The 27,408-nt window shown below is 36.9% G+C and overlaps 4 protein-coding genes across 12 annotated transcripts in view; 2 read left to right on the forward strand and 2 right to left on the reverse strand.

Moving 5' to 3' along the window:
* The window catches only part of LOC138944800 (calpain-D), a 42,223-nt gene extending 36,271 nt beyond the window's left edge, over positions 1-5,952 (reverse strand). Inside the window, exon 1 of one of the 2 annotated variants that reach the window (XM_070315804.1) lies at positions 5,816-5,949. The gene's annotated coding sequence lies outside the window, so the exon portion shown is untranslated. Of the gene's footprint in view, positions 1-5,815 lie in introns of both variants that reach the window. The other variant, XM_070315805.1, reaches the window with a different exon arrangement.
* Positions 5,953-7,516: 1,564 nt separating this feature from the next.
* LOC138942082 (WD repeat-containing protein 18) lies at positions 7,517-9,121 on the forward strand. Its single transcript, XM_070312120.1, has one exon. It carries the CDS (start codon positions 7,760-7,762, stop codon positions 9,020-9,022), a length of 1,263 nt encoding a protein of 420 aa, XP_070168221.1. The 5' UTR covers positions 7,517-7,759; the 3' UTR covers positions 9,023-9,121.
* A 2,568-nt stretch (positions 9,122-11,689) lies between these two features.
* LOC138942090 (CAPA peptides) lies at positions 11,690-15,435 on the forward strand. Of its 2 annotated transcripts, XM_070312137.1 has the most exons (5): positions 11,690-11,803; positions 12,682-12,723; positions 13,437-13,694; positions 14,316-14,465; positions 14,993-15,435. In XM_070312137.1, exons 1-5 carry the CDS (start codon positions 11,743-11,745, stop codon positions 15,073-15,075), a joined length of 594 nt encoding a protein of 197 aa, XP_070168238.1. In that variant the 5' UTR covers positions 11,690-11,742; the 3' UTR covers positions 15,076-15,435. The 2 variants fall into 2 exon arrangements, with proteins under 2 accessions (XP_070168238.1, XP_070168231.1); XM_070312130.1 differs by lacking the exon at positions 12,682-12,723 and having other exon boundaries at positions 11,697-11,803.
* A 314-nt stretch (positions 15,436-15,749) lies between these two features.
* Positions 15,750-27,408, reverse strand: part of LOC138944801 (carbonic anhydrase-related protein 10-like) — a 253,528-nt gene continuing 241,869 nt past the window's right edge. For 6 of the 7 annotated variants that reach the window (XM_070315809.1, XM_070315807.1, XM_070315812.1 and 3 more), the window contains 9 exons: positions 27,080-27,408; positions 26,770-26,865; positions 26,610-26,676; positions 25,223-25,377; positions 23,981-24,109; positions 23,857-23,902; positions 20,493-23,606; positions 20,166-20,413; positions 19,499-19,617 (listed from right to left, as the gene is read on the reverse strand). In XM_070315809.1, the coding sequence (XP_070171910.1) occupies positions 23,590-23,606; positions 23,857-23,902; positions 23,981-24,109; positions 25,223-25,377; positions 26,610-26,676; positions 26,770-26,865; positions 27,080-27,408 (839 nt within the window). In that variant the 3' untranslated portion in view covers positions 19,499-19,617; positions 20,166-20,413; positions 20,493-23,589. Of the gene's footprint in view, positions 19,618-20,165; positions 20,414-20,492; positions 23,607-23,856; positions 23,903-23,980; positions 24,110-25,222; positions 25,378-26,609; positions 26,677-26,769; positions 26,866-27,079 lie in introns of those variants that run through there. The other variant, XM_070315806.1, reaches the window with a different exon arrangement.

The following is a 27,408-nucleotide window of genomic DNA, read 5'->3' on the forward strand; positions in this document are numbered from 1 at the left end:
AAGCGTATTTTGGAATAAAACGAAAGGGAAGCGCAATGTATCTCGTTCCTCGCAACGGCGAACGATATTCACCGGATGATCTCGCGCAATCTACTGTCCGCGGAAACTTTCACCGCCGCTACTTATAGCGCGCGCGACTCGGCGCCGAGTCGCGCGCTTGCGCTGCGCCTTCTCGCTCGGGATGTCATCCCGCGCGCGTCTCTCTCGACGTCCATGTCCATAATACGAGCTACACGTCGTAAATCAGAGCCGTAGCAAGTGGCGCTGGTCGAGAAATAACGTATCGCAATTTTTACCGGAGCTTTCGTCGGGCTTCCACGAAGGGAAAAAGACGCATCGTCCTTCCGAGGGAAATGTAACTTTCAATATCATCGCGTCAGCTACTAATCCTTTTATAATAAATAATAATTAAATCTGTTAATAGGAATTTCGAGATTTGAAATTTCATTTATGGGCAGTATTCAGAAAAATAAAATCAAAATTAATACATTATAAATAATAAAATATTTTTATACTAACTCAAAATTTGGTACAACTTTCGCTATTGCACAAAACGTGTGCCAATCTGATTATTAAAATAATTTATTAAATTAATAGCACGTGTTTATGGAGTAGTTATCAAAAAATTTACGTTCCCTTTATACATAATCTTGAGTACCTTGAAATTTAATTTGATAACGCTATACTTATATTAAGTATACATAGTACCAATCTTGATAGTTATTTAATTATTTTATGTAATTGTTATATTTAATTATATTATAAATTTAGAGCGATTACACTGAAACAAATTTTTGATTTCCTATTTTCATGATTCACAAATCGCAATTATACAGTTTTATTATCATGCTTGATTATTTGAGCTTTCCCCCAACATTTGTTTTACATTTCGTAAATAAATAATAAAATAGATAATAATTGCAAAAATAATAGCATGCGTTCAAATCTTACGTTATTTGGTACCAGGTAAGAAATAACTATTCACGACGCTGCATTGCGAATGCACGGAATGCATGCATTTCGTTGTGTCTCGTGCTGCGTATGACGCATGGGACACGCACCGAGACACGCGTTACAGATAAAGTGACGATATTGCATGGCAATAATTTGCGTGTCGTGTCGACGGCAAACATAAACGCGATGGCGCGACCTGATTCTTATATGCATTTATATAGATTGCATTTTCTGAATTGTTATATTTTTCCTTTATAATATTTTTTTTTTGTTTTCTCAATATAGTTCAATATGCCTATAGCCTATATCATCAAAATATGTAATGATGCGCGTAGAGATTAATTGCTTTTTTTATATAAATAATTTTTTATAAATAATTATATAGGATTCTCAGAATTGACGGAGAGACTTGATGATATCTCGCGATGAGATGAAAATGAATCAATGAAATAAAAGGCCTCTCTTGTAAAATGATCTCAAGATTGTCCGATTACGTAGGATTCCATGTACGTATTACCTCACGTAATAGGTTTTTCAAGTACTGTATTTGAGCAACTACTATTTATAGATGTAACGCGTGCGTACGCACGACTTCTCATCGTCACGAATAAAAACGAGATCGATCGGGTTTTACAAGGAACTTATTAACTTCATTAATAGAATCAAGAGTAGAATTATGGTTTTTTTTTTTTTTTTTAATAAAAGCATGCTGACTTTTTAAATTAAGAGATAAGATAAAGAAGAAAAATTAATTAACAACAACTTTTTTGTTATTTTATAAACTGTCTGTGTCTTTGTGTTGGAATGAGATTTCACTTCATTTTAACAATTAAAAATTCAATAGAATAGATTATTGCTTATAATGTACGTCAGTGCTTAAAAATGTACGTCATATTCCATATATCTGAAGAATTTGTCTATCCCATTGAAAATTTCAATTGACGATGAATTAGTTGCCCCTCCTTCGTGCAACGCATTGTCGGTATCTCCGACCCGGCGTTCAATTAGCGCGATGGAGACGATAAGATATCGATCCCCCGCCATGATTAGAACCGGTTTATCAAGCTACCAAGTTCCAGTTTCGTCGTTCTAGCGGCTATTCTGGGCGCATCGTGATTCGCGAACAACGGTTCCCATTGGACGACGATCTCAACCGTGTCATGCATTTTGGAGCATCAATGTCGCTCGCTGTCAAAAAGGCTCATTGTTTAACGAGAGGCTGGAAATTAAATTATCCTATTGCGAATTGCCCGATGCTATATCGGGAAATTCGATAGAATATGACAGCGAACACGAATCGATAACTGCTTTTCGTCGCTTTATTGCGCGTTCTAATCGTTGCATCGGGTCGTTGCACCCGGTGCGGTCCCTTCGGGTGCATGGTTCGCAACGACGACGAAGACGACGACCGAGGATGACGGCACCGTTTGTCACCGCTTTCTTCGCAGAAGAACGCGTTTTGGCGCGCGGCCGATTTTCCCATGTTTCCCCCGGTCTTTTCGGAACGAGTCGCTCGAAATTTTAGCGACCCGATATGTGTGACTCAGAGTCGAGAGAACTCGCGCGTTTCCCTGCCAAATAGTCGCCCGGCATACTCATCGGTATTTATTGACCGTCAGCTCTCCTTGATTCTTACAGTTAAATGAACCGTTTCTTCGTAAAGTGGATAATTTTCATCGCCTGTCCCAGAATCGTAACAGTTTCTCTCGAAGAGGGATATTCGGAAGCAAACAAAGAATAATAATGCTAAATTTTAATTGCCACGATGTATCTCTCTCTCTTCTTCTTGCAATAATTTTATTAATTAAAGCGATTAAAAATTTAAACATTTGCAAAATATTAAATATCACACTCGCCATTATATTGTGATTTTTTTCAAGTAGGAAATATTTTTATTTATTATGTAATATTTATTTGATGTACTTTTGTATTATACTCAAATAATAACTTGCTGTTCATCGAGTATTTTATCGATATAAAATCACTAAATCGAGTTCTTCATAATATTATTTAAATAATATTGTTTTGTTTTGTTAAACAATGTATAGAAAAATCAATGCAAAATATTTTTTTATTAAACTTTACTTGCTATTATTTTAGTATAACGGATAAGAAAGAGAGAGAGAGAGAATTGTGTATGATACGATAATATTAATAAACATATTTATATGAAGCAGTATGTAAATATAAAAATATTCGAAATATGTGACTCATTCTTAAAAGAATTTCTGATAAACATTAAGAAAGCAGATTTCATTATTCACTGATAAATGATATTAAAACTTTTCTATCCAAACATGATTATATGTGTTCAGTGTGATAACAGATAAAATCAATAGTTTATCAGTAATCTAAAAACAAATATTATTCGTATAGAGATTGCATAATTTCTTATGCTTATTTATTTATTGGAAATATTTTTATTATTATAGAAGGAGATATATGTATATTTCGTTTCTTTTTCTCGTCATATTGAGATTTTGATAAATATAAGCTTTTTGACGCTATTTGTTAACGACTTCGTCGATTACATGCGATACTATTTTCTCATCGTATGATACTTCAATTACAAATTCATTGACAAATTTTAACTTATTTCTTTTCTTATAATAAAAATGTAGAGAAAAAGTCGAGAAATATTATTTCGTATTAAAATAAATGGAGTGCCGACAAATAATGAAATTATTATTTTATCATTTTAAATTTGAATATATCTTAATTCAATAAAAAAAATTATGTAATACTTAGCACAGGAATTTAATAATAAAAAAATGGAAAAGCCTCCCCTCTTCTCTCTTCAGATGTATGTGTGTTTTTTCTAAAAAATAATGATCTCTAATAAATAGGAAAAGCTGTAAAAGTTACATCTTGGAAATATGTACGGTTATTATATATTGATTTTTCAGTAAAATCTTAATTATCTTAATTATCTAATTAAGATATAAGACGTAAGAACAAGATATGTTTTCCGAAATCATATGTGGCTGCTTTAATCAGTGACATTTTCACTGATTTAGTTTAAGAGACTTTGTTATATCAGAGCGAGCATCACATTATTAAGTACGATTAACGATACACGTGCTATAAATTGTTGTATTATGATTGCCGGATGAGATTGATTTGAGAGCCATCGCTAAAGCGTTTACAAAAAAATCAAATCTTTCACTGCAATTTTCGAAGACGAAGACAATAATTAATTACGCGATATTAAATCAAGAATAATTTTCTTGCATCATACTCTTGTTTACCATCTCGTATCCGAATTTAGAACTAAACGCGATATTATTCTTTAAATTTATTTCTTTATTTATCTATTTATTTCTTTGCATTCGCGTGTTTGTATTAAACTGTACGGGAAAATACATATCAGAAACGTCATACTGACTGTTTTCTTTTTGTAAAATTATTATATAGTAACAGAGCGATACAGGAACAATCGTAATTGCATTTTGGCTTCATTTCATCATTGCATTTAGAGCGTAGCTCATGTGGCTGCATGGTCTACATAGACATCACAGCACATCCATAATAATAAAATATCGTAATATCTCATTGTTGCATTGTAATTTGCTTCGCATGTCATATGTGATTATGATGCACGCGGTGAAGCACGTGCAGAAACAAGATAAATAATAATGCCACACGTGACACACGTGGCTATTGAATTCAAATTTTTGATGTAGAAATAATACGAAATTAAGAAATGAATCATGATATTACTTTTATTATTCTAGCTTTTAACTCCATTTATATATTTATTTCGTTTTATTATAGTATTTTTAGATATTATTGCGTATAATGAATCCTTCAGCGATATTAAGAATGATTTTCGTTAATTGTTGTTTATATAATTATTCCGCATCATCTATTAATTATAGAAATTATCGAAGATTGATGGGTTGATGCTGCAATTAATCAAAAGCCTAGCCATTATTATTCAGCCTATATATGTATATCACAAATATTCTTGTTATTCTTTAATTAAGATTTCGTTACACGCGACAAAGATGTTTCGTAAATGAATTTCGAATGTAGAACTCATAATATCCTTGTTGCCGCTCTTTTTATGACGCTGAAGGCAACACGGACTCTATCGAGGCTAAACACTTAACCTTTCTAAAAATCGATAGAAAGTCTCATCAATGAAGCGATAAAAGCTTCCAGTCGGACGAAAGCGCCATGTGTTACTATATTATTTTTAGGAATAATAAAGGGCGCCTTATAAATATACAATATTCCTAGACAATCTTATTTATCATCATTATGTATATATATTACACCATATTTATATAATTTTTAAAAATTATATATATATATATAAATTAACCAAATAATTTTTTATTAAAGTTATCCACAAAAATTTTTAATATATAATAAAAATATTTGAAATATAATATAAAAATAGATTATATAATTTAATATATTTATTTATTAATATATATGTAACTAAAAGAAATTATTCTATAAAAGTATAAATGTATACGTGGCAATTGATATAAATATAAATGATAAATAAGAGAATTTATCAATATAAATAAAATACCGGCTAACAGTACGTGACTATAGGTGTAAAACTGGTGTAAATTAAGGGATAACTCTGCAGAATATATGGCCGATCGTCGATAACATTGTATTGCATAATAAGCATGCACCGACTTTTAAATTGATGAGTTTTACGAAAGAGAATTAAATGCGTCTTTATACGATAATATACGAAAAATTGTAATTTCCGAAACACAGAAATTTATTATATTCTAATTATTATATTTCCTTGTAATTAATCGTATTTAATCGTGTTGGTTCGATTTTGAAGGAGTTTTAATCATTAACAATGTTAATAAATAATTTATGAATTATTTACCTCATATCGTTGATCTGTCTATCGCCCAAACTTCCTTTTCTAATTTTCCTCATTTTTTGTCGTTTCCTCGTGGCACTCACACTCATTCGCGAAAACACGACTAATTATAATACGATTAGTCATATATGCGATCGCGAAACACTTTGCACGACACTCTCGATCATAGAACAATCACACGAAATATGCACTTATTATATCATAAGAGAGAGAGAGAGCAATACGAAAAAAGTATGATTTGCTCGATGATTGCACGAAGCCAAAATCATACGCTACTCGAGAGCAATGCTATCTCTGTTGTTGTATCGTATGTAGATATTATACACACAATAATATGAATGTAATTATCATAGCGAATTATGTTCCGATAGTAATCGCACGCATTTGGGAGTAGAATTTAATAATATATGAAGCGTTCTCTATCACTAACCTTATTGCTCAAGTGTTACTATGCGAATGATAACAAGTAAGAAAGAATTATATTTGACGGTGCGTCTCCCACTCTACTATATAATACTATTCAAGAATCGGCATGCGAATAATAATAACAATACGTAATCGATAAACAAAAAACGTAAACAATATACGCGCGTTATACCGAGTGGCTATTCATTCAGGAAATCATTGAAGCACTCCGGTATAAAATCGAAATCGAAATTACGAGAAGTCAATTAAAATTAGAAAAAAATCTTCTTCGAAATCAAAGTCACGAAAATATATATATATATATATATATATATATATATATATATATATATATTATTGAAATAACTTGAAATCAGAATAAAATCTCGCAACTTTTGAAATCAGTATATGAAATCACGTAGAATCAGAAATGATTTCAAAAATCACTGATCGGATTGTATGAAATCACATGGTTCTCTAATTGCTTGAAGTATTCATGAAATCGATAAAATTATTTGAAATCCGACTTCAATCTGAAATCACCTTGTTCATCGCACTCACTAATTAGTGCATAACCACTCGCGTTATACACTGCAAAGGCCCAATTCCAATTTCCTATTCATAATTCGTTGCCGAAATATTTTATATACTATAATATATATATGTATGTGTGTGAAATGTAAATTTTCCATTAGCAAATTAAACTTCGATTAAAAAGCTGTGGAATCGGGCCTTAAAAAAAATTAACTTACAGCGTTCTCGAATGTAGCAGGTTTAATCGCTCTGAGAGTGATTAATGACGTCGTTGCATCGTCTCAGTTAATAAAAGACTTGAATTCATAGTAAAATATAATCATTAATTGATCCGGGTTGAATTAAGCCGTTCATTCGAAAACGCTATTACCAACCCTGGATAATACATACATTTGTGGCGACCTATAAGGTTATTGGACAAATTGGACAAAACTATGAGGATACGGGAGCTCGTTTTACGAACGCGTAGACTAGAATTTTATAATCGTAGGAAGCTAATAAAGAATAAAGATATATTCCCCCCCCCCACTCCAAGAAAAAAATCTTAAGAAGCTATTTGTTTGTGAATCAACGAAGCTTACGTGTGCATGCATACATGAATGATTTTTTAATACGTATGGTAATCTATATCGGAATATATAGGGGAGCAATTAGAAAGCGAAGGAAATATAAGATGCGTATATTGGCAGCCTGATATCTAGATGTTATATTTTCCGTTACCGCGCATGTGCGAAAGAAGAACCTAGAGAAGTCTCGGAAGGGAAAGAGGTAACAACATAACCTTTGAATTCTAACCTAGTCAGTCTATGTTCGCCACGTGTTTGGTAACGTGAATTTGAGATTTAATCGAAGATGTAAGACTCTCTGTATATTTATGAAAGAAGAAAACGAGGAGAGGCTAAAGACAATATTTTTCCAAGAAAATCATGACAATCTCGGAATTCACATAATTTCGACAATTATATATCAGTCTAGTGTTTCACTGTAAGAATATAACGAGACTACAAAATGTCGCGAATAACAGACGCGAAGGAGGTAATCCTGACGAGTGATACTACCGGAGAAAGTTGTAGTGCCGCGGTATGGGATCCACGGAATGGTTCTATGTTGTCTGTATTTAAAAACGCGTCAGCGCTCGGCCATCGCACTCTTCAGCTTCTGAGCGATAGCTACATATTGGGCGCCAGTGCCACGAAATCGCGTTTATACATCTGGCCGTTGAACAGTCCATCACCTTTGTCCAATATCCACCTAACTACAACGGGTAAGGTGAATGCCCTGACTTGCACACCGAACGGCTCCTACATAATCACCTCGGTGGACGAGAGAATATTCATCTGGCAGACCTGCAACGGCAAAATGCTGGCCAATCTAGCCGAGCATTATCAGACTATTAACTGTTTGGCAATCACGAAGGACGGTTCATTTTTCGCTAGCGCCGGCGAGGATGGTCTCGTGTTCGTATGGTCTCTCTATAAAGTGTTGAACGATGACCGTTCTCACGTTCATTTATTCGATGATCATACTATGCCGATCAAAGATATGCTCTTTGGCTTTGGCGGCGCTCGCGCAAGATTATACACGGCTTCGTTGGATGCAAAATGTAACATTTATGAGCTCGGCAGCGGAACTCTTCTGCTTTCATTGATATTTGACGTGCCGCTTACAGCGATCACCGTGAATTCCCGTGAGAGCGAACTCTTCGTAGGCTGCACGAACGGTGATATATTCCAGTGTAATCTGCACGAACCGCCACGCGAAATCGTGCAACACGTAAAGAATGAGGAGACAGCTGTGTTCAGAGCTCACAAGTCGCACGTCACCTCTCTATCGATATCCGTAGACTGTCGCACTCTGCTGTCTGGATCTACCGATGGAGCCGTCCATATCTGGGACATTGTCAGTCGACAGGTGCTCAGAACGATTGAGCACAAGGGGCCAGTTACCGCCGCATTCTTCACGAAGGGGTTTGAAAATTTTCGCGCCTCTACCCTCGAGCCGCGCTTGGAGGTGCATAGTCTGGAGAGGGTGTCGGAAACTAAAGACAAAGAATCGAACGACGTTATCAAAGTTATTTCCAGAGGACGAAATCCAGCAGAAATTCTCGACTTTCAATCGTATGTGGGAAATACCGTTGATTCTTCAGAACGGGAAGAGTTGCTAAAGCAATTGACAAATTTGAAGGAAGAGATTAACAAGTTGAACAAGATCAATGCTAGCTTATTTAAGTATAGCGTCACGCATATCCTGCAAGAAACGAACGATGAATGATGGGCGATATTAGAAATATAATAAAGATTTTATCTATCTTTGAAATAGACAGAAAATTTAATTATATCTTATAGGATTAAAAAATATATAATGCAAAAAAGAGAGATATTAGATACAATTTTTTTCTTTATATTAAAATTATGTGATTGAAAGATAACACAATCTTTTACAAATCATAAAAATATAATTACGAAAAACAAAAGTTTTTTTTTTATCCTCGAGAGAAGATCTTTATTCGTAAATTTTTAACAAGTATGCGCAAATACTTTTCTATTTTATTATTGTTTTTTACTATTTTCTTATATTTTATTATTGTATTTGTATTCTATTATTTTATTTTATTACTGTTTTTTTATTTTTCTACATTGTTTCTTTTTTTGCGATATTCAAGTATTTATAGTTCCATTAACGCCAGACGAGATTTTGTATTTTATCTTAGATTGAAAGCTAATATTACAAGATATATTACATTCTCGTGGAGTTATCTGTAAAGGGTGTAACTAATTATCTTTACTAATTAGGATATTAGACGGGAAACTAATTTCTTTGGCGGATGATCTGCTATCGCCGAATCGAGAGATGACGTGCTATTCTTCATCCTTGCTATCCTTCTTCTTTAAAATACGATATTATAAATAACATCTTTTTTTAAATAGTATAAGATAGATAAGATATAAGTGAAAATAACATTTTCGAATCTGAAAAAAAAAAAAAATGTTTCTCTCGCAATATTCAGTAAAATATCTATAAACACCAGTAGAACGATTTTCTCTTTCTCGCTTGTCTTTTCGCGACATTAAACTATATAATTATTCTTTCTTTCTTTTTTTCTTTCTCTCTAAACATATATACGCGCACACTCCGTACCAGTATTCCTTATCCATATCCTTATACACGTGTACAATTAATTAGACAGCGAGTGAGTTAAATGTAAGATACGATCTTCATCGGCGCTCCTTTATATTTAAATGAGCTGGTAAACGCATACAAATGAAACCTTCATGAGAACACTATATCTGTCAGAGATAAATTAATCGCGAGACAACATCGCATGCACATTGTCTCTTTAGGTGAGTCAATGAGCTACCGGTTCGTCTAATTTTTAGTTACATCCGATGCATCATGACTATCCGTGACTTCCAATTGTATTGATCGTTCCATATTTTTATCTATTTTTGTAGAAGAAATTTATTCGAAAACATCCGACGAACATCCGCAATTACGTATTCTCCATTTTCTCCCTCACTGCAAATAAATTTTTCTTTAAAATTCTTTATATATGAACGAGTCATTCCATAAGTATTGCTTAGAGAATTTTATTGTACGAGGTACGTTGGAAAAAAATGTACATATGTTACCAGCATTTGTTATTTATATGGCACGTGAAAGAAGAAATATATAAATTAAGACGAATTTGTGTTGTAAAATTCCCAATCTTTGAGACTGAGAGATGGCTTTATCAATATTGAAACCGTTTCTATTCATAGTTCTAATGTTTCCGATGCAACAGTCACAAATGTATCCAGTGTGCATAAACGAGGGAACGATATGAAAAAAATATCTCTCGATCACGTTAGGGAGATCAACCTCACTTTGGAAAATCGCATTCGGCGTTCAGAAAATGTCACGCACAGTAATGCATCATAATCTCTCGCACGATAATCGCATCACGCGTGTACAAATCTATATATTATCCTGCATCATTGTAATCGTGGCCTCCTTTTACGCCTACGTCAGCATTGACCGAATTACTATAATTGACACCCCCATGTTCTAGGTAGGAATGTTCAAAAGTGCGTCTAGGGATCAATTTATTTTTTGATAAATAGGGCTTTCCATCCTAGGGGGTTGCGTAGTACATCAAAATCGACCGCGTCGTCAAAATTAATAATATATATCTTTGTATTATACATCTCTCCCATAAAATGACGGTAACCATTTACATTGAAATGGTATATTAAAAAAGGAAGCTTATGGAAAAACCTTGAAAATTTTATATTAAGAAAAGAAAAAAAAGATATCGTGAAAAAAATAGCTCATTCTCTTATAGAAAAGTATTTATAATGAAATATATTCTTTGATTTAACTACATATTAAATTGATATGATTGGCATAGGTAAATGTAACGTGTTGCGCGCAATATTAATAATATTTTCTTCTTCTGATAGTATAACAATAATTATTATAAAATTGGTTTACATTGAACCGACAATATTCATCGATAATATTTTGCCAACATCATCTTTGGCCGACAGTACGAATTCATCAATATACAAATATTTATATCTTTATTATATATCTGATTAGACGAATAAGTTGATCGTTTTTACAAAGAAAAAATTCTATTCGTCCTGAAAATTTTGCAAAAATTTGTCGTAAATTAGAAAATTTCTGGTAAGTATTTTATATCTCAAACTTTTTATAAATTTTTCAATTAACGTTAAATAAAATTTAATTTTTGACTCGGAAAACATCTAACAGCCTGTTATGTAGATCGCGGGAAAAACATCGCAAGAAATAGGGGCGAGTCGGAGGCCCTGCGATAAGGGGGTTGAACCCCCCTCAGGGTGGTAATTCCATGATCGGGTGGAGTGGCGCAACCCCGGTAGAGGCGCAAGGTATAAAATCGGACGTCGGGTAACAGGAGGCATTCAGTATCGGTGCGATTCTAAGCTTTGCAGCATCACTATTTTAAAATTTTGATCATCCACATCATAGAAATGCAGGACAACCGATTTTTCACTCTTATGGTACTTCTGGTATTTTCTACTTCCCTCAATCGTAAGTCGAGAGATCGTAAATCGTAAATCGCGAGATTTATAACAAGTTTTAGAGCATTTTAGTCTTTGATCTTTAGTCTAACAGTCTATTTTCATCAAGTTGCAAATTTTTGATCAAAGATAAGCATTTTCTTACATCGTGTTTCTTAAATTTTATCTTGATTTTATGGTTGTCAAATATATTCATGCATTCTTTTTCATAACTTTTCATTTTCTGATAAAATATATAAGCTAATATATATATACCTGAGAGTCATATAAATATAATTTAAAATAAAAGTGTTTTGAATTTAAAAAAAAACCGGCCGTATAAAATTGATCGTAAATGCTTATTTTTAATTAACTTTTTTTATTTAAAAATATATTAGATTCGAATTTCAACAGAATTTTGATTTGAGATTTAATTTGTAGAAAGGGAAAGAGATAGAGAGAATCATATGTTTTGAATATCTTGAGATATTTTAGTGCCAAATTATTATAAAAAAAGATCAATATTATAGAAATTATATATAATTATAAACAAGGCGAATGTGGATAATACAAACGCATATAAATTTATAATATTAAAAGTTAAATCTATAACATTAAAAGTTAAATTTTTTTCATTATCTTATAAATAAAGCATTATTTTATTCTTTCTCACCGAGACAAAACTGTTAACTCGATGCAACAATTCCCGACACGAAGTAAAAATGAAATAGGATAGGGAATTAAGTGCAAAAAAGCTGCAGCGCGTGTGAAAAAAAAAATATTATTACTAGATTCCCGTAGGAAATCGTTGAGCGCCGTGTACGCGAGTGTAAATTAAATTGTTAAGGATTATGAGAGATGTCTGATCTCTGATGAAAAAACGTCGACGACATCCTATTTATTTTTCAGTTGCCAGATGCTCGGTCGGCCAGCAGTTTGAATCCGCCAGAGGCAAGAGACTCTCGCATGAATGTCGCATATTTTCATAACTTTCACATATGGCATTTTTTTCTTATATATATTATTATACACGCGTCTAATTTTATATAAAAGTTTTATGTACAAGTATACAATATATATAATTCCGACTATCGTGAAAGATGTCAATCTCTTTTAGATATTTTTTTTTTAAATGCATTCTACATGTCTTTTGAGTTCTTTTACGATGTTTTAGCGTGTTATTGATTGCACAAATCTTACTTCATTAACATTTTATTATGACTTTGTGCAATATATATTTTTATTTAAATAAATTAATACACATTTGTTTAAACTTTTAATAAAAAATGTAAATGTTTGTTTTTTAGAAAATACTATTACTCACTTTTTCGATAATTTTTATGTTTTGACGAACATTTTATGTTTACATATATATATATATATATATATATATATATATGTATAGTCTTATGTATGTGTGTGTATATGTGTATATTTGATATATAAATTATATCATGATTTTTTAATTGGCTTCACGAGGCATGTATATGTATAGCAATACACATGCAAAAAATATTTAGTTTCATTTATAAATTTCGATTGCAAGAATAATTAATCTGAAAAGGTAACAATTTTATATTTATATTTATATGTTTTGTAACTCTAGAGAACATAATTTTAAGCGTAATAAGTCTAATTGGCCATTATTTTACTCGATGTTTCAGAGGGTCAAAAGTTGAAAGCCAACGATAGGCGATCCGCTGGATTGGTGCCGTATCCTAGGATCGGTCGAAATTCGGAAACATCGAGCTTCTCCAGATCGGAGCGCGCTTTAGGTATGATACATCAGCCTCGAATCGGACGATCCGACGTGTCGGGCTTGGGCAATTTGAATCGATTTCACGATTTATCATCCGATGCCGATATTGAGTTCTACGCTGTGGACATGGATCCTGACGCTCTCTTAGGTTCTGATTATGAAGGTGTGCTTCTGATTACTTTCTCAAAATAATTTAATGTGTCAATAAAATTATAAACGAATACATTGTAAACTTTTTAAATATAAATTATTTTAAATAAAAATGATGGGATTTTATAGAAATAAGATTTTACGAATAAAAACTATCAATATTCATAAAAATAACTATGAATACTGATAAAAATAAAAGAGTAACTTGTTTGTTGAAATTTGACGATTTGATTCGCATATTGTTGTAAAATATTTTAGCATTCAAACATTTTCACACGGACGCAAAACCATGCAAATATTTAAATCAATATTACGTTTAGAATCAATATCTGGTTGTGTTATTAATTAAAGCAGCTTTTATCGGATTGATTGAAAATATATGGGAAAATACAAGCGGACAACTGTACCAATGAATTAACGTGAAACAATATAGTATATAATTATACATAGTATACATTTATATCAGTTTATATCAATTTTTAACGAATTAGTTTATTTATCAGACTTTATTATATCTTTCTCATGATTTCGTTTGCTGCTTTTAAACAAATTGCAATAAAACGCATATAAATATTATGCATTTTTGTAATCTATATGCATCTTGGTTTATTAATTGTGTACTTTTGTATCGTAGACTACGCGAGCAAACCGATAGCACTTAAATACGCTGACAAGCTGCAGAAGGATGGCTCCTGGTTAATGCCCGATCATATTCACGGATATAAAGATCTTCATTTCGCACAAAAAATTAACGATCCTCGAGTATACTATTCTATTTTGCGAGGTATGTGTATAAAACGAATATATTTTTTTTTACTTTGCATTACAAACATTAATAAATTTAAATTAATTTATATTAGATCGTGATTTTTAATTTTGATGCAGTTTGTGATTAAAATCATGAAAATAATCTATTGTTTATTTAATTGATTTTGTTAAAACTGAAATATTGAAAATGTTTTATTTGATTTTAACAACGCGATATTGAAAATGCATTATATAAAGAGTATTAATGAATGTTTGCAATAATGAGCACCGACATCTTTGAATATTATACAAAGTATTGATCTTATTATTTTCGCTAAATTAAATATTCCCTCAAAATAGATAATCTCGTCACGAATGTTCAATAAATATCGACTGTCATACACGATGCCATAACCATTCTTTAACATTATATAAAGCGTTTTTACTATAAAGAAACGAATCGTACGAATATCATTATTTTATTAATCTTTCAATGCGGACTTTCAATTCAGTTTAAGAATCCACGTGCGATTTTCCTGTAACATGAGTGTTCTCTTTTTCCAGATTCTCGAAATACTCAAGGCCAAGGAGGATATACTCCAAGATTAGGTCGGGAGAATGAACATGACATCGCGAATTTCCTGTAACTTATTTACGCTTTAATCGCCTGCCTCGCGAACTTAACGGATGTTAACTGAAAGGAAAAAAAGAAACTTACTGTCAAAGACGTCACCAGGAACATAACGCGTGATGCTTTCGATCGTTTCCCCATTTGCATCGGCGACCCACTTTATCCTTGCACTTTGTACGCAAGTTTATGCGCAACACAATACATAATCTGCATTTAAATATTGCAATTTATAATCTTACACGCAATCCTCGCCTTGTGTCATCACGAATAATAATTTTTCGATGAAGCGGTCTGATCCTGAAGTGATTCGTCATGCAATTCTATGTGGATTTTTACTGAAAAATACACAATTCATATCGATGTTTGTTTTTATATAATGGAGAACATAAAATGATGAAGAAACGGAAATAAGAAAAAGTTTAGTCTATATTACGCTAAGCTAAATGGTGACTTGTTTCATGATATATTTCTACAAATTTAAACTGAAAGTGGTTTGTATTCGCATTTTTTAATTATTCGATTACATATAACAATTTGTACAAATAGATCCTATTACTAACAATATAGTTAAACTTTGATACGATATTTTTAATACATAATACATAGAAAGCCGTATAACCAATCAGAGGTAGAATTTTTTTAGAAAAAAAATAATTCGTACAGCATTTCGTTTTATTTTTAGCATATAAATTGGGTACAGAAAAATGATACTATATCTTGCTTCAATTTTTCAATTTTAAATGTATCTTGATTTTTTTGTCTATAAAATGCGATTTAAATATGATCACAATATGAATATTATAATCGAATTCTGTGAACGTGACACGATACGATATATCGTTCTCTGATAACGAACGCAATGAGACAATACACAACAGTAACACGATGGATGTAAAATTCAATGATTTTATTAATTGACAAAGTGTTCATAATGAATATTATTCATGTATAACGCGCCGGCGTTCGCGCAACTTGCAATATTGCCGGATCGCGCGTCTACACGAATGTTGTAATGTAATAACAAATATGTACACACGTAGAGAGTACATAACAAACTAGTGATACACTTTGGAGAATTAATGGGAGGAAGATAATGTGAGATGCGCGGCGTGTTTGAGGCTCGCGCTAGCCAAAAGTCCATCGTTTGAAGAAATAGTCGTGTAAAGTATGTACAAACGTCGCCTCGCTTCGGATTATTTAGCGGAGACAAGAAGAGACTTTTTTTTATAGATCTAAAGTTTCTCTCACGCATCCGTTTCATCACTCACGCGCATTCATTGTGGCCGCAAGCGGCCGCGGACCGGACAAGCGGGCAAGGCAGGCAGACAAGCATAGACAAACAGATATTCGGTAAGTGTCCGGCAGTCATGGCCAATATCGGCCCCTCGATCGAATGCTCCGTATATTAATCTTGGTAACACGCACGGCTTGCAATATCGATTTCCTTTCAGTCCTCTCTCGGCATACCGATTCACGCTATATGTCGAAGGAAAGAACGAATTGGACCGCACTCGCGGGAAATGTCTAATCACGACTAACATTCTCGTTGTTTTCCCAGGGGGGGGGTGTGTCCTCCGGCTATCCGTCAATGATTATCTATTCGTGCGATTCCGCAGTGTTCAGAAGTGTTTCGCCAAAATTGTACATCGACATGCGTTAATTATTCCCAGTAAATCTTTTACATGTTCTTTTTCAAAATTCGCCGAGAGAAATCGCCTAAATGAATTACGCTCATCTATTAGTATCTAAACATAGTACGAAAATTTAAAAAGCTTTAAACGTTTAAGAAATATTAAAGATATTTTTATGCGTTTTTGAGACATTTGAATTATCTGAGAGAAGAAAAAAAAAGTTTAATCATTCTCAAATTATTAGCTGAATTATGTCTTGTATCGCTTTTTATGATAAATAGTGGTACGCAATATTTGATTCCGTTATTAATAAATAACGATTTCTAATTGCTGAAAAATAACATATATGTATATATATATAACTTATTTTCATAAACGAACGCTATTCAAAAATTTTGATTTGACAAGTGGCAGTCTAGAGTTGCGATATCAATATTCTTGCAACGCCAAGTCCTTGGCAATCATGATGCAAAGTTGTTCGATGCAACTAACGTGATGCGTGTCAAATTAGCGATTGGATGACACGAAAATAATGATTCGTTTTTCATCGAGGATCGTATACGGATCAATCGTTCGAAGCTCGCACATGCGTTCTCGAGGGGAGTCAGTCTTTGAACGACTCCTATGATACAGTCAATATTACCGCGCTAATTGTTGTCACATCTAATAACATCCGGCCGATAATGAACACTCCTCAGTATATCGGGGAAACGTTATTAGCGGAATATTATCGATTACGAAATTAGTATGCGCGACAATATATGAAGGGGAGGCCGCTCCTCTTTAGAGGGAAACGAATTCGTGCGGCGGTTGAATGATCCGCGGCGGCGGTGGCGGTGACAGTCGCAGATCTATATCCGTCAACGAGAACGCGGAACTGCCGTTCGCCGTGATGCGGGGCCCCATGTTATCGTAAGGCGATCCGGCGCCGGCAATTTCGGCGGAACGTAAGGCCCGGCGCGGCAGCGTGGCGAAACTGGAAACGTTGACAGCCGCTGACGGTATCTTTCCGCTGGCTGTGACAGCCGTCACGGCGCCGCTGACCGCATGGACGGGGATGTCGAGGAGATCCGGATAGCAGCGCTCCGACGACGCGTCCTGCGGCAATGATACGGAAATGAAGATGTTGCCGAAGATGCCGGCAGGCAGCACGCCAGTGGTGAATTCCGGTGGCGGGGGCGGAAATAGGTTTCCGGCAGCGGCGCACGGGACCGCGCGAATGGCGTTCATCGCGCTCTCCGCGGGTCGGAGCCGCTCGACGGTGACGGCAGCTGCGGCCATGGGGTCGCAAATGGAGCCACGCTCGGCCAGCTCGAGGTCACCGGTGCTACACGCCTCGCCGAGGCTGCCGCGGTCGTTACTATTGCCGGGCGTCGTAGTCGTAGTCACGGACAGATCCAACAGTTTCTTTTCTTGGTCGCCAAAGCTACTGCTACCCTGCAGCTTCATCTTCTCACGCTTTCTATGCCGCCGGTTGCCGCCGCACAAGCAAAGGGCCAGAAGGACAGCCGAAATGGAAGCGCATGCGGCGGCCGCGCCGCCACCCGCTAGACTTACCCAGAGGAGCCAGTTGTCGCTCTGAGAGAGAGTCGGAGCCGTGTAGACGCGAGGTATCGCCACGCTGACCGTGTCCCGGGCGACCCCGGCGATGTTTCTCGCGAAACAAGTATACTCGCCAGCGTCGCTGTCGCTGGCATTGTAAACAGTCAGATTGCTCCATCGGTCCGGGACGATTTTAGACGACACGGACTTGTCGAACTTGGAAGACGCACCGATCTCGGACGTTGTATAAACGACGAGAGGTCCGGTGTATGATTGATCGGTTAATTTAGTAGCGTTAACCGGTCCGCCGTTTAGCTGCCACCAGACTTCCGGCTCGGGATCGCCGGATGCCAAACAAGCCAAACTGAGATTACCGTTGGTCTCTTCTTGTGTGCTACTCGCTAGAACGAATACTTCCGGCTCACAAGCGAAGTCGACGGGTTTGACGTCTTCCCATCTACGACCTGCCAATCTTGATGGACCCATACAGATCTGCGAAACGGAATACAACTTACTGGGGACGTCGGGGATGAGCCAGATGCGAAAATCTCGCAATCTGCAGTCGCATTTCCACCGGTTACCGTCCAGCGTTACGGTTTTTAATTGAGACAGATTGGATATCACTGGGGCTTCTAGATATTCCAGTTGGTTGCCATCCAGTTTCAGGAACTCCAAGCCGCTCAAGCGGGCAAAAGCCTGTCTGTGTATTTCGGTCAAAGAACACTTCTCCAGTTCTAAATTCCGCAGATGCTGCAGCACGGGAAATTGTAGATTACGTAGAGTACCGAGCGGATTCCCGCTAAGTATCAGGATACGCAGGCGCTCGTTCCCGAGAAACGTGTCCGGCTCCAAGGTCGTCACATGATTGTCCGACAAATCGATCTCGACGAGTATTCTCATGTCCTTGAAGGAGTCCGCATGGATCTTGTGAATGCCAGCCTTGCGCAAGAAGACCCGTTGCAGATTTACCAAGCCGGCCAGCTTGAATACCTCCGCCTGTAGCGCGGGTATCATGTTGCCGGACAAATCTAGAACTTGCATGTCCGGATCGAGGGACGCCGGCAGCGATGTCAGGCCGGCGTCCGGGCACAAAGCGGACTTCTTGCCGGAGGTCCATTTGCATCGACATACCGCGGGGCAGTCGGTCCAATCCGGGAAGGCGACCGCTCGTGACAGCAAGGCGAAACACCCCGTCAAGAGGAAGAGGGCAAGTAATATGTGCCCTCCTAGAGGGTGACACCTTGTCACTAACATAACACCGTTCTTTTATCGGTGTCTGTCCGATGTCAGCTGATCCAGTTCGGATCGTCCTCTCGCCTCGGGGTGAGAACAGGAAGTCGACTCCACCGCAACAAACGACGACACTTCTCCGTTTTACTGACGAGCTACGGAATAAAAGCTTCGCGTCAGCATCTCCTCTCGTAATAGATTGTTTGTATACTTGATATTTTGCGGTCGCCGCGGCGTCTGATCAAAGATTCACGCTCGCGACGGATTTATCGTTGTTGATCGCAACATCGGCCGTCGTTTGAGACGCGTTCGAACAAAAAAGTGCTGCTCTATCGCTACTGGAAAATAGGAATTTAATATAGGAAAGAATATAACGTCGACATACAAAGAACGGTCCCGCATAAAAGAAGAAATATTACATTGCTGAAATAACAGATAGCTTACGATAGATTAGTGGAGAACCGTTTTGTGCTAATACGAAACGATCGTTATCACATCGGATCCTTGATTTCTAATAAGTCTACGATAAACCAACTTTATATGTAATTTTATATATTTTTATGAAACAAAATTTGTGCTCGTTCGCAAAATGCGATCGTTTAAAGCAACACGATGAAACACGTGGGAATATCGCGGAGCGTCGTACATAAGGCGAAAGGAAGACAATAAAATTCTAAGGGCAAATCGTGTTTTTTATTCTTACTCGTTTGTGGTCGCCTAAGCATGCCGTCCGCGACACTGAATAAGGCCGTCATACTCGCGTGGACGCTTCCATTGTCTCTGTCAGGAGTTTTCATTTCGCAGACTCGTCCTGTCGTCGCAACAGCGGCATTGTCAACGGATTCTCAGTTCTCATTCTGATTAAATGAGCGACATAAGCGCGCGCGTATCAGTAGTTTAAGCCAGTGCCAGCTATTCTCTCCTTTTTATAATATGCCGCGACGATTTAATCTGGAAAAATTACGGGAGAGAGAATCTTATATAAATTACATTCTTAATATTATCGCCGAAGCATCGATAGAACACTTACTCGAATACCGGGATGAATCCTTCGTTCGATTGCGCAGTGTCATTTGATATGCAGTTCACTTAAGTAACTTTGCTACCGAAATCAAAAAGGAAGCGCGCGTGACAAAATATCGATTATGCGACCAATATGAATTTTAAATCCCACTTCGATGCTTCTCGCGGTCGGCATATTAATCAACGATGAAATATGCCTGTCTCGCCATATTATAATCGCTGAGTCCGCTAACCGTGCTACTAACTCCCTCCTCGTCGTCGTCAGTGCGCGGCGTAATCCACGCTAGAGATGGCTTATCACACTTATCATAAATTAATCGCGAAGCCGACGAAGGACCCAGAAGCGTTCGCGGGACTGCGATTAACTCTCGCGTAGAGTACGAGCGTCGAGTTACGGCCAAGAGTAGGTCGGTGTCACCTTTCGTTCGGCTTTCGCAGGCGCGAACACGACACGGCTGCAGCCGTAATTGAGTTGAGCGAAAGTTTCCCGTCGAATTAGTGGATTATAGCAGCGATAGTTTCAGTTCGTGTAGCTCGTAGTCGTCGACGTAACGCGACCCTGTCGCGCGAATTAGCGGTGTCGATCGCGACGTCGAAGTTCGCCGTTCAATCCAAGTCCCTTTGACACTCTAATTTTTCCTCCTTCTTCCTTGACGTTGACCGATCCTGACCTGACAAGGGTGACATCGGTCAACGGCCGTCAACCGCAGACTCTCATCAGTTTATCTCGCGTCACGTCGCCTGATAAGCTCGAATTAGCGCACGTAACAGAGCGAAAAAGATTCCCGCGGTCATGCTTAACCAATCACAGGACCGCTTACAGCCACCCTCCGAGCTTAAAGATGAGCGTACACTGTGCTTCGCTCCCGCAATAATTACATCTACTCTGTATCGCGCAGCCTTCTCTTTCTTGGTCCATCGAATCTTTGCAAACTTTACCGATCACTATCGTCACGATCGCATATAAAGAGATCAATCGGAATAAACAAAATTCAAATGGCACGAATGATCTCGCACGTAAATGTCCTCAGCTTCGAAAATTTTCTCGCGAGCAACGAGAGGAACTCGTTCCTTTCTTTCTTCAAACTAAATAGTGATGCGTCTCGATGTCACTTGCACGCACTGGTCGTACTTCTCTTTTCGCATACTCCTTATTGTCCGTGCTCGCTCTCACGAAAGGACACCGTCTACTTGAGCCATGAGGTCGTCAACTGACATCGACGTCCTCGAACGCTCTCTTCTCCGATCAATCAATCTCCGTACCGGCGGAACCTCGGCGACGGCGGACATTCGCACAAGTCGCTCTGGTCGAGATCGACCGCTGCTGAACCGTACGGAGAGCGACACGAAGATCGCGTGGAGTTGGTTCCATTGCTGGAACACCTCATCTATCCCGTTCGGCCCCCGCAGGGAACGGCCTTGGAGTTAGTCGGTAGACACTACGAACCACCAATTGGCTGATCGCGAACGGCGCGCCGGCACCCAAATCCAGGCCGGGTGCCCTAATATAACACAATCGTCACTTTTTTTCTCTGTCTCTCGATGAACGATCGTGGAGAGCCGCAGATTTGCCGCAGCGGCCACTGGCACGATGGATCTGTATCCGTCCCTCTCTCGCGCGCGCGGCGCCCTCTCCTCTACACCTTCTACCCTTCGCCTCCTCGTTCGCCCTTTCCACTCAACGAACCTTCCCACCTTCGCGGTCTCCCTTTCCTTTCTCTTTCTCTCTCTTCCTCTCACTCGGTCACCCTGTGTGCCGTTTACCCTTTTTGGTCCCCTAGCGGTCTGCGGGCAGCACCGTCGAACTCTGAGTAGCGGTTCAATGATAGTAATATCATCCCCCATCCCCTCTTCTATCTATCTCATATCTCCCTTCCCTTTTTCTTCTTCAACATTCTTCGACAGGTCCCTTCCTTCTTCGCCCTCTCGCGAGCCAAGCATTCCAGTGGGAGGATTATTTCACATACAGCGGAATCGGTCACAGCAAGGACACGGGGCGATAGAGGCGTAATAACGCGGAATTCACTGGAAGCTGATAATGTTCTGACTGGTGCAGGCGCAGCTTCCTCCGTCAAAGGAAAATCGATTTTTCCTTCGACAACGACGTTAAGACTCCACGTCATTTAATTGTCGAGCTGGGATTAACCGTGCTCGGCGGATTCTGTGTTATCGACTAGAGACACTTTCGCGATACTCACCACTCAGATTCAGGTCTACAAATTTCAACAGTCCGACATATCAGTAGCATCGCTATTTTGTGATAACTTGCTAACAACATCAAAGCGTCGATGAGTAACTATTGTTTAGATAACAAAAAACCGAGAATAGGAAAGAAAGGAGAATAGATGATAGGAGATGATAGAAGAGATACTAATTGGACTTGAAAGGAACTCAATTAGATTCGCCGAAGCACGGCTCGTTCTGCGTTTCCAAGCGTTTATTACAAGACAATGCTGTGGTTTCGATGGGCAGTCATTGTTTAGATGATGGATCCCGCGACGAGGATAGGAAGAATCGATTTCTTCATAGGATAAGAGCGGGTAATTGATGGATGAAGGAAGAGTCGAGTACTGCCGCTCGGAAAGCGTCTCGTGTGTTCTACGTTTTCAAGCTTTTATTACAAGAATATAGTATAAACTTTTGCTCGATAGCGCGCGTTTTATCACGCGTGAATTTTTATACATATAATTGCATCTCTCAACCCCTCGCGCAGGCCACGATAGTCATAGCTTTTTTTTTCGATAGTTTACCGATATATGTATAATAATAGATCTTATACGATTAGCTTATCTCGTCTAACTTGTGATCTATAGGTTTATATCTGTTTTTTTTTTCTTCTGGTTTAACTGGAAACATACTTGGCAATTCACGTCTAATAAGTACAACGAAGCATCTTTTTTTTTTAAATCTTGATCTCAACGCCGTGGACGCCGTCGATCATCTCTCGCGCGAGTTCTATCTGCTGTAATTTTTTTTTTTTTTTTGTGACCCGGCGTCACCCGCCTGTAATTGATATGTCAATTTTTTTCTTACAGCGAAGTTCCAGCTCGTTCCGGGGAAAAGCGTAGTTACTGCGAATGTCGATTTCACGGCAGTGCTGGGTATTATTTCCAGCTGTTGGCTGAAAAGGTAGATAATAAAACGATTTTAATGCAATCGGAAATAAAAACTGCGCTCTTCTATAAAACTCCTGACAGCTTCTAGGCAAAGACATTAAAGTGATAATTTAGTATTCTTATAATCTCAAAGTAAATGAGAGTTGCAAATTCTATAATTTTTTGATTAATATTATCCTTGTGACAATTGAAATGTGTGTGTCAATTCTATTTTGTTGATCTGTCTAAGAGTTTGTAATTGATTTCATTCGATACCTTTGTAATATATGTCCCTGTTCATCGTCGGACAATTTTTCGGACCCTAAAAAGGTGATATAAAAATTAGCGCGATTATTTAAAATTATAACTATATCTTGCATATGTTACTATGATTACTTACCTGAATATTAAAATCAATATTTGTCCGAACGGGACGATGATGAAGGGGCTGCGGTGGTCTAAAGTTATTTGCAAGCGGAGCGTTTGGTTGTTTTTCATCCCCTTGCATCAATTGCCTCAGAGCGTGTAGCTGCAATAATTACGAAAACGAGGATTATGAAATATAACATGAGTAATAAGCAATGATGTAGAAAAGAATATTCTCGCTGTTATTTTGATGCTCTAATGGGTTTTAAATTAATTAGATAATTTTTTTTTTTTTTTTTTTTTTTTTTATTTAACACGAAGATTTCATAAAGTAAAAACTGATCAATTCTATATACAATATAAAACAATTACATTTAAATTTATGATCCTAAATTAACTTTACTTTCACATGAATATTATACTTGAAAGTTGAAATGAAATTCATCCTTAATCCGATTCAAGCTTCATTAATACATGACATAAGGTACGAGTGATTTTATCACCTCGGTGAATATGCGATCGATATCAGTAATAACAACATTTGCAATTCTGATGTGACAACTAATTTAAATACATGATCGATTATCATAAATGTTATTATATAAAGAAGAGAGAAAGAGAGAAAGAGTATAAAGTTTGATTTAACTTTTACATCAAAAATAGATTTACCACCCACTTACTACTATGCTAATATAATACATTTCTCAATGAAATTGAAGTCTATTAATAAAACCAGCTATCTAACATTAATATGAAAAATCAAGCAATAGCTTTCAAAGAAACTTATTTAATCTTTTAGTCTGATAATAATGTGTAGTTGCTCATGCATATTTTATTTATTAAAGCAAGATTATTGTGAGCAAAAAAAATTAGATTTTAAACACTTGTATTCTTTTTTTTAAACTTCTTTTTGTTATTATGCTATAGAGTTTATCCATTTTTTAAAATGTCCAATATGTTTTTTGTTTAATTTCTTGTACTTAAAAGAACGACAAAATTCGCAAAGAAAAGATTTCTATAAAATCTAATTTTTCATAATGATTTAAAAAATATGAGCTTAATTAGTTTCTCGCTTCTATTCTTTATTTTGCAATATTTTAACTATGTCAAGTTATTCATGAAGTACGATGTTCCACGATGTTTCAGGGATTCGCCATCTTAATGATCGGAATTGCATAATTGAGTGGAGCCTTCGTATTTTACCGTCGCGAACACTCAAGTGCGGGGGCGTGTGGTTGCATTTTAAAAGCAGTCACGGTGGGACGGCGATACTTGCCTGCTGCTTGGTGATGTATATGGGCTTGTTGAGGATGATCCATGTGGTGGTCTCGTGACACGCCGGCATCGTGGTGGAGCCGTCGTACGTCATGTAATGCTTCGTATCCGGCAAAAGTTCGCGCACCCCGAAACGTTTAATTTCCATGGCCTGCCCTGTGCAATTCATACGGTCGACAACGTCAATTTTGTTCATGTATATTACAATACATATATGTGTGTGTCGTTCGATTACTATCGATGCCGCGGTATACAGTTAATACGTACGTCGTTACGTATCGCTAAGCTTATCGTACACACCGCTCGATCATATTTGCATACGTCGAGGAACACCCGCGTTCCCTCAAAGAATGATGGTAATTATCGATTATCTCTCTTCTTCGTAAAAAGTTGGCGACGAAACCATGCCGAGTTTTCAAAAAGTTATAATGTATGCCATCATCACTTATGACGATACATCAATCTTTTCACCTTTTTATTCTGACAAAACTTTTATCCCAAAAGATCTAAATATATTTAAAAAATCGTGCACATCAGAAACTTGCATCTTGCTTCCTTATCGTTTTATTTTGCTTATAAAGCTCTTTTTCAGAATAAACGAATTTTTCAATTTCGGCTTCCTCAGAGGAAGCTTTATCATGTTAAAAGATTTAACCCAATATCTCGAAATTCGCGGAAGTTAAAGCGTGCACAGACATGTTTCAAAAAATTGAATATTTCCTAAAAAATGAACCCTTTCACCAATTTTCTTCAATTTCAATACCAATTATTCTTTAATGATACTCTATTTATGTAAAAAAATTTAGGCCGACATCTCAAAATTTGCGAAAGTTAGAGCGTGCGCATACATTTTCGATCAATCCGTACATACATACACATACACACACAAATGCATACATACGAACATTTTATTTCGAACATTCTGAACACATTGGCATAAAAAAACACGAGGAAGCAAAATAGAAAGAAACGTGTATGTTATATTATAATTGATCATTTGTGAGAAAAGATTATCTCTTAATACAATATATCTCGATAAAATATTATTTGCATTAAATTATGATATCACTATCTGATATAAAAATGGCATAGCAATAAAATAATACTAATAATAATAATAATAGTAATATTAATAATAATATGCAACTATAACCGAAATATATATGAAAGAAAGAGATACAGTTTTTAATAGTATTACCTCGCGCCTGTGTGATTATATATTATTCTAATTTTAATTGATATGAAAATTCTTTGAGAATTCTTAAATTGACGTATGTAAAATTTCTCAGCTAAAATCACAGTGTATCGCTTTCGTTGAATTCATTGTGATTCTTTCATATCGCATTGTCTCCCGAAAAAAGTTCTCGTCACATTATTGGATTTCTCACCTCCATATTTGATTTTATCCAGTTGCTGCGTGAACGTTCTTAGCTCCGGATTCGAGAGGTCGCCCACCTAGAAAAGGGTCGTGAGAGTCTATGACGTATCGCTTATTCCGATCTTTATTCGACGCGCGATAAGCGTTGACGGGATAGATTAGGCATGTACCTGCAAAAGTAGCGATACCGCCACGATCCCCTGCGCTTTGTGCAGGGCGTCCGAGAAATTATTATAGAGCTGCGAATTGAAGCCGAATATCTGGAGCTGCGAGAACAAAAAGCTTTCAAAAAATCTTAACAAAAAAAAAAAAAAGTAGGAAAAAATTCTTTTTAACGAAATAATATTAATTTTTTTAATAGCGCCTCGCGTCTAGGACATTTAAAGCTTAATTATCATACTTTAAAATCGCAAATGGAGAGATTGCAAGAAACATCAAAGACAATTATTGTTCTTGTCTGTTTTTTCTTTCTTTTTTTACCTCAGCAGGAAAAGCGTGTCCATCGACGGTGTGCTCACTGCCGATGCGATCGTCTGCGCCGAAGTGCAGATGAATCTCGTGAAACTGATAACGATAACTGAGCGGACCGCCGGAGATATTGACGGGATGACGGGTGTCGTTCTCCACAGCAAACACCACGCTATGTCCGGTGTTCGCCAGTACACCGTTAATTCTGTGCTTGTCTAAATGAAGAGGTTGTAAATTCGGGTCGAAAAGCAGTCGAGTAGGCTCGAGATTCACCGGTGATTGTCTTCGACCTTTGTTACAAAGCCACCATTCCGGGTTGATAAGACCCCAGAAGGCAGGAC

The sequence above is a fragment of the Polyergus mexicanus genome, unplaced genomic scaffold (assembly GCF_030449975.1).
Source record: "Polyergus mexicanus isolate NDT 795.1 unplaced genomic scaffold, iyPolMexi1.0 SCAF_2, whole genome shotgun sequence".
Lineage (NCBI taxonomy): Eukaryota > Metazoa > Arthropoda > Insecta > Hymenoptera > Formicidae > Polyergus > Polyergus mexicanus.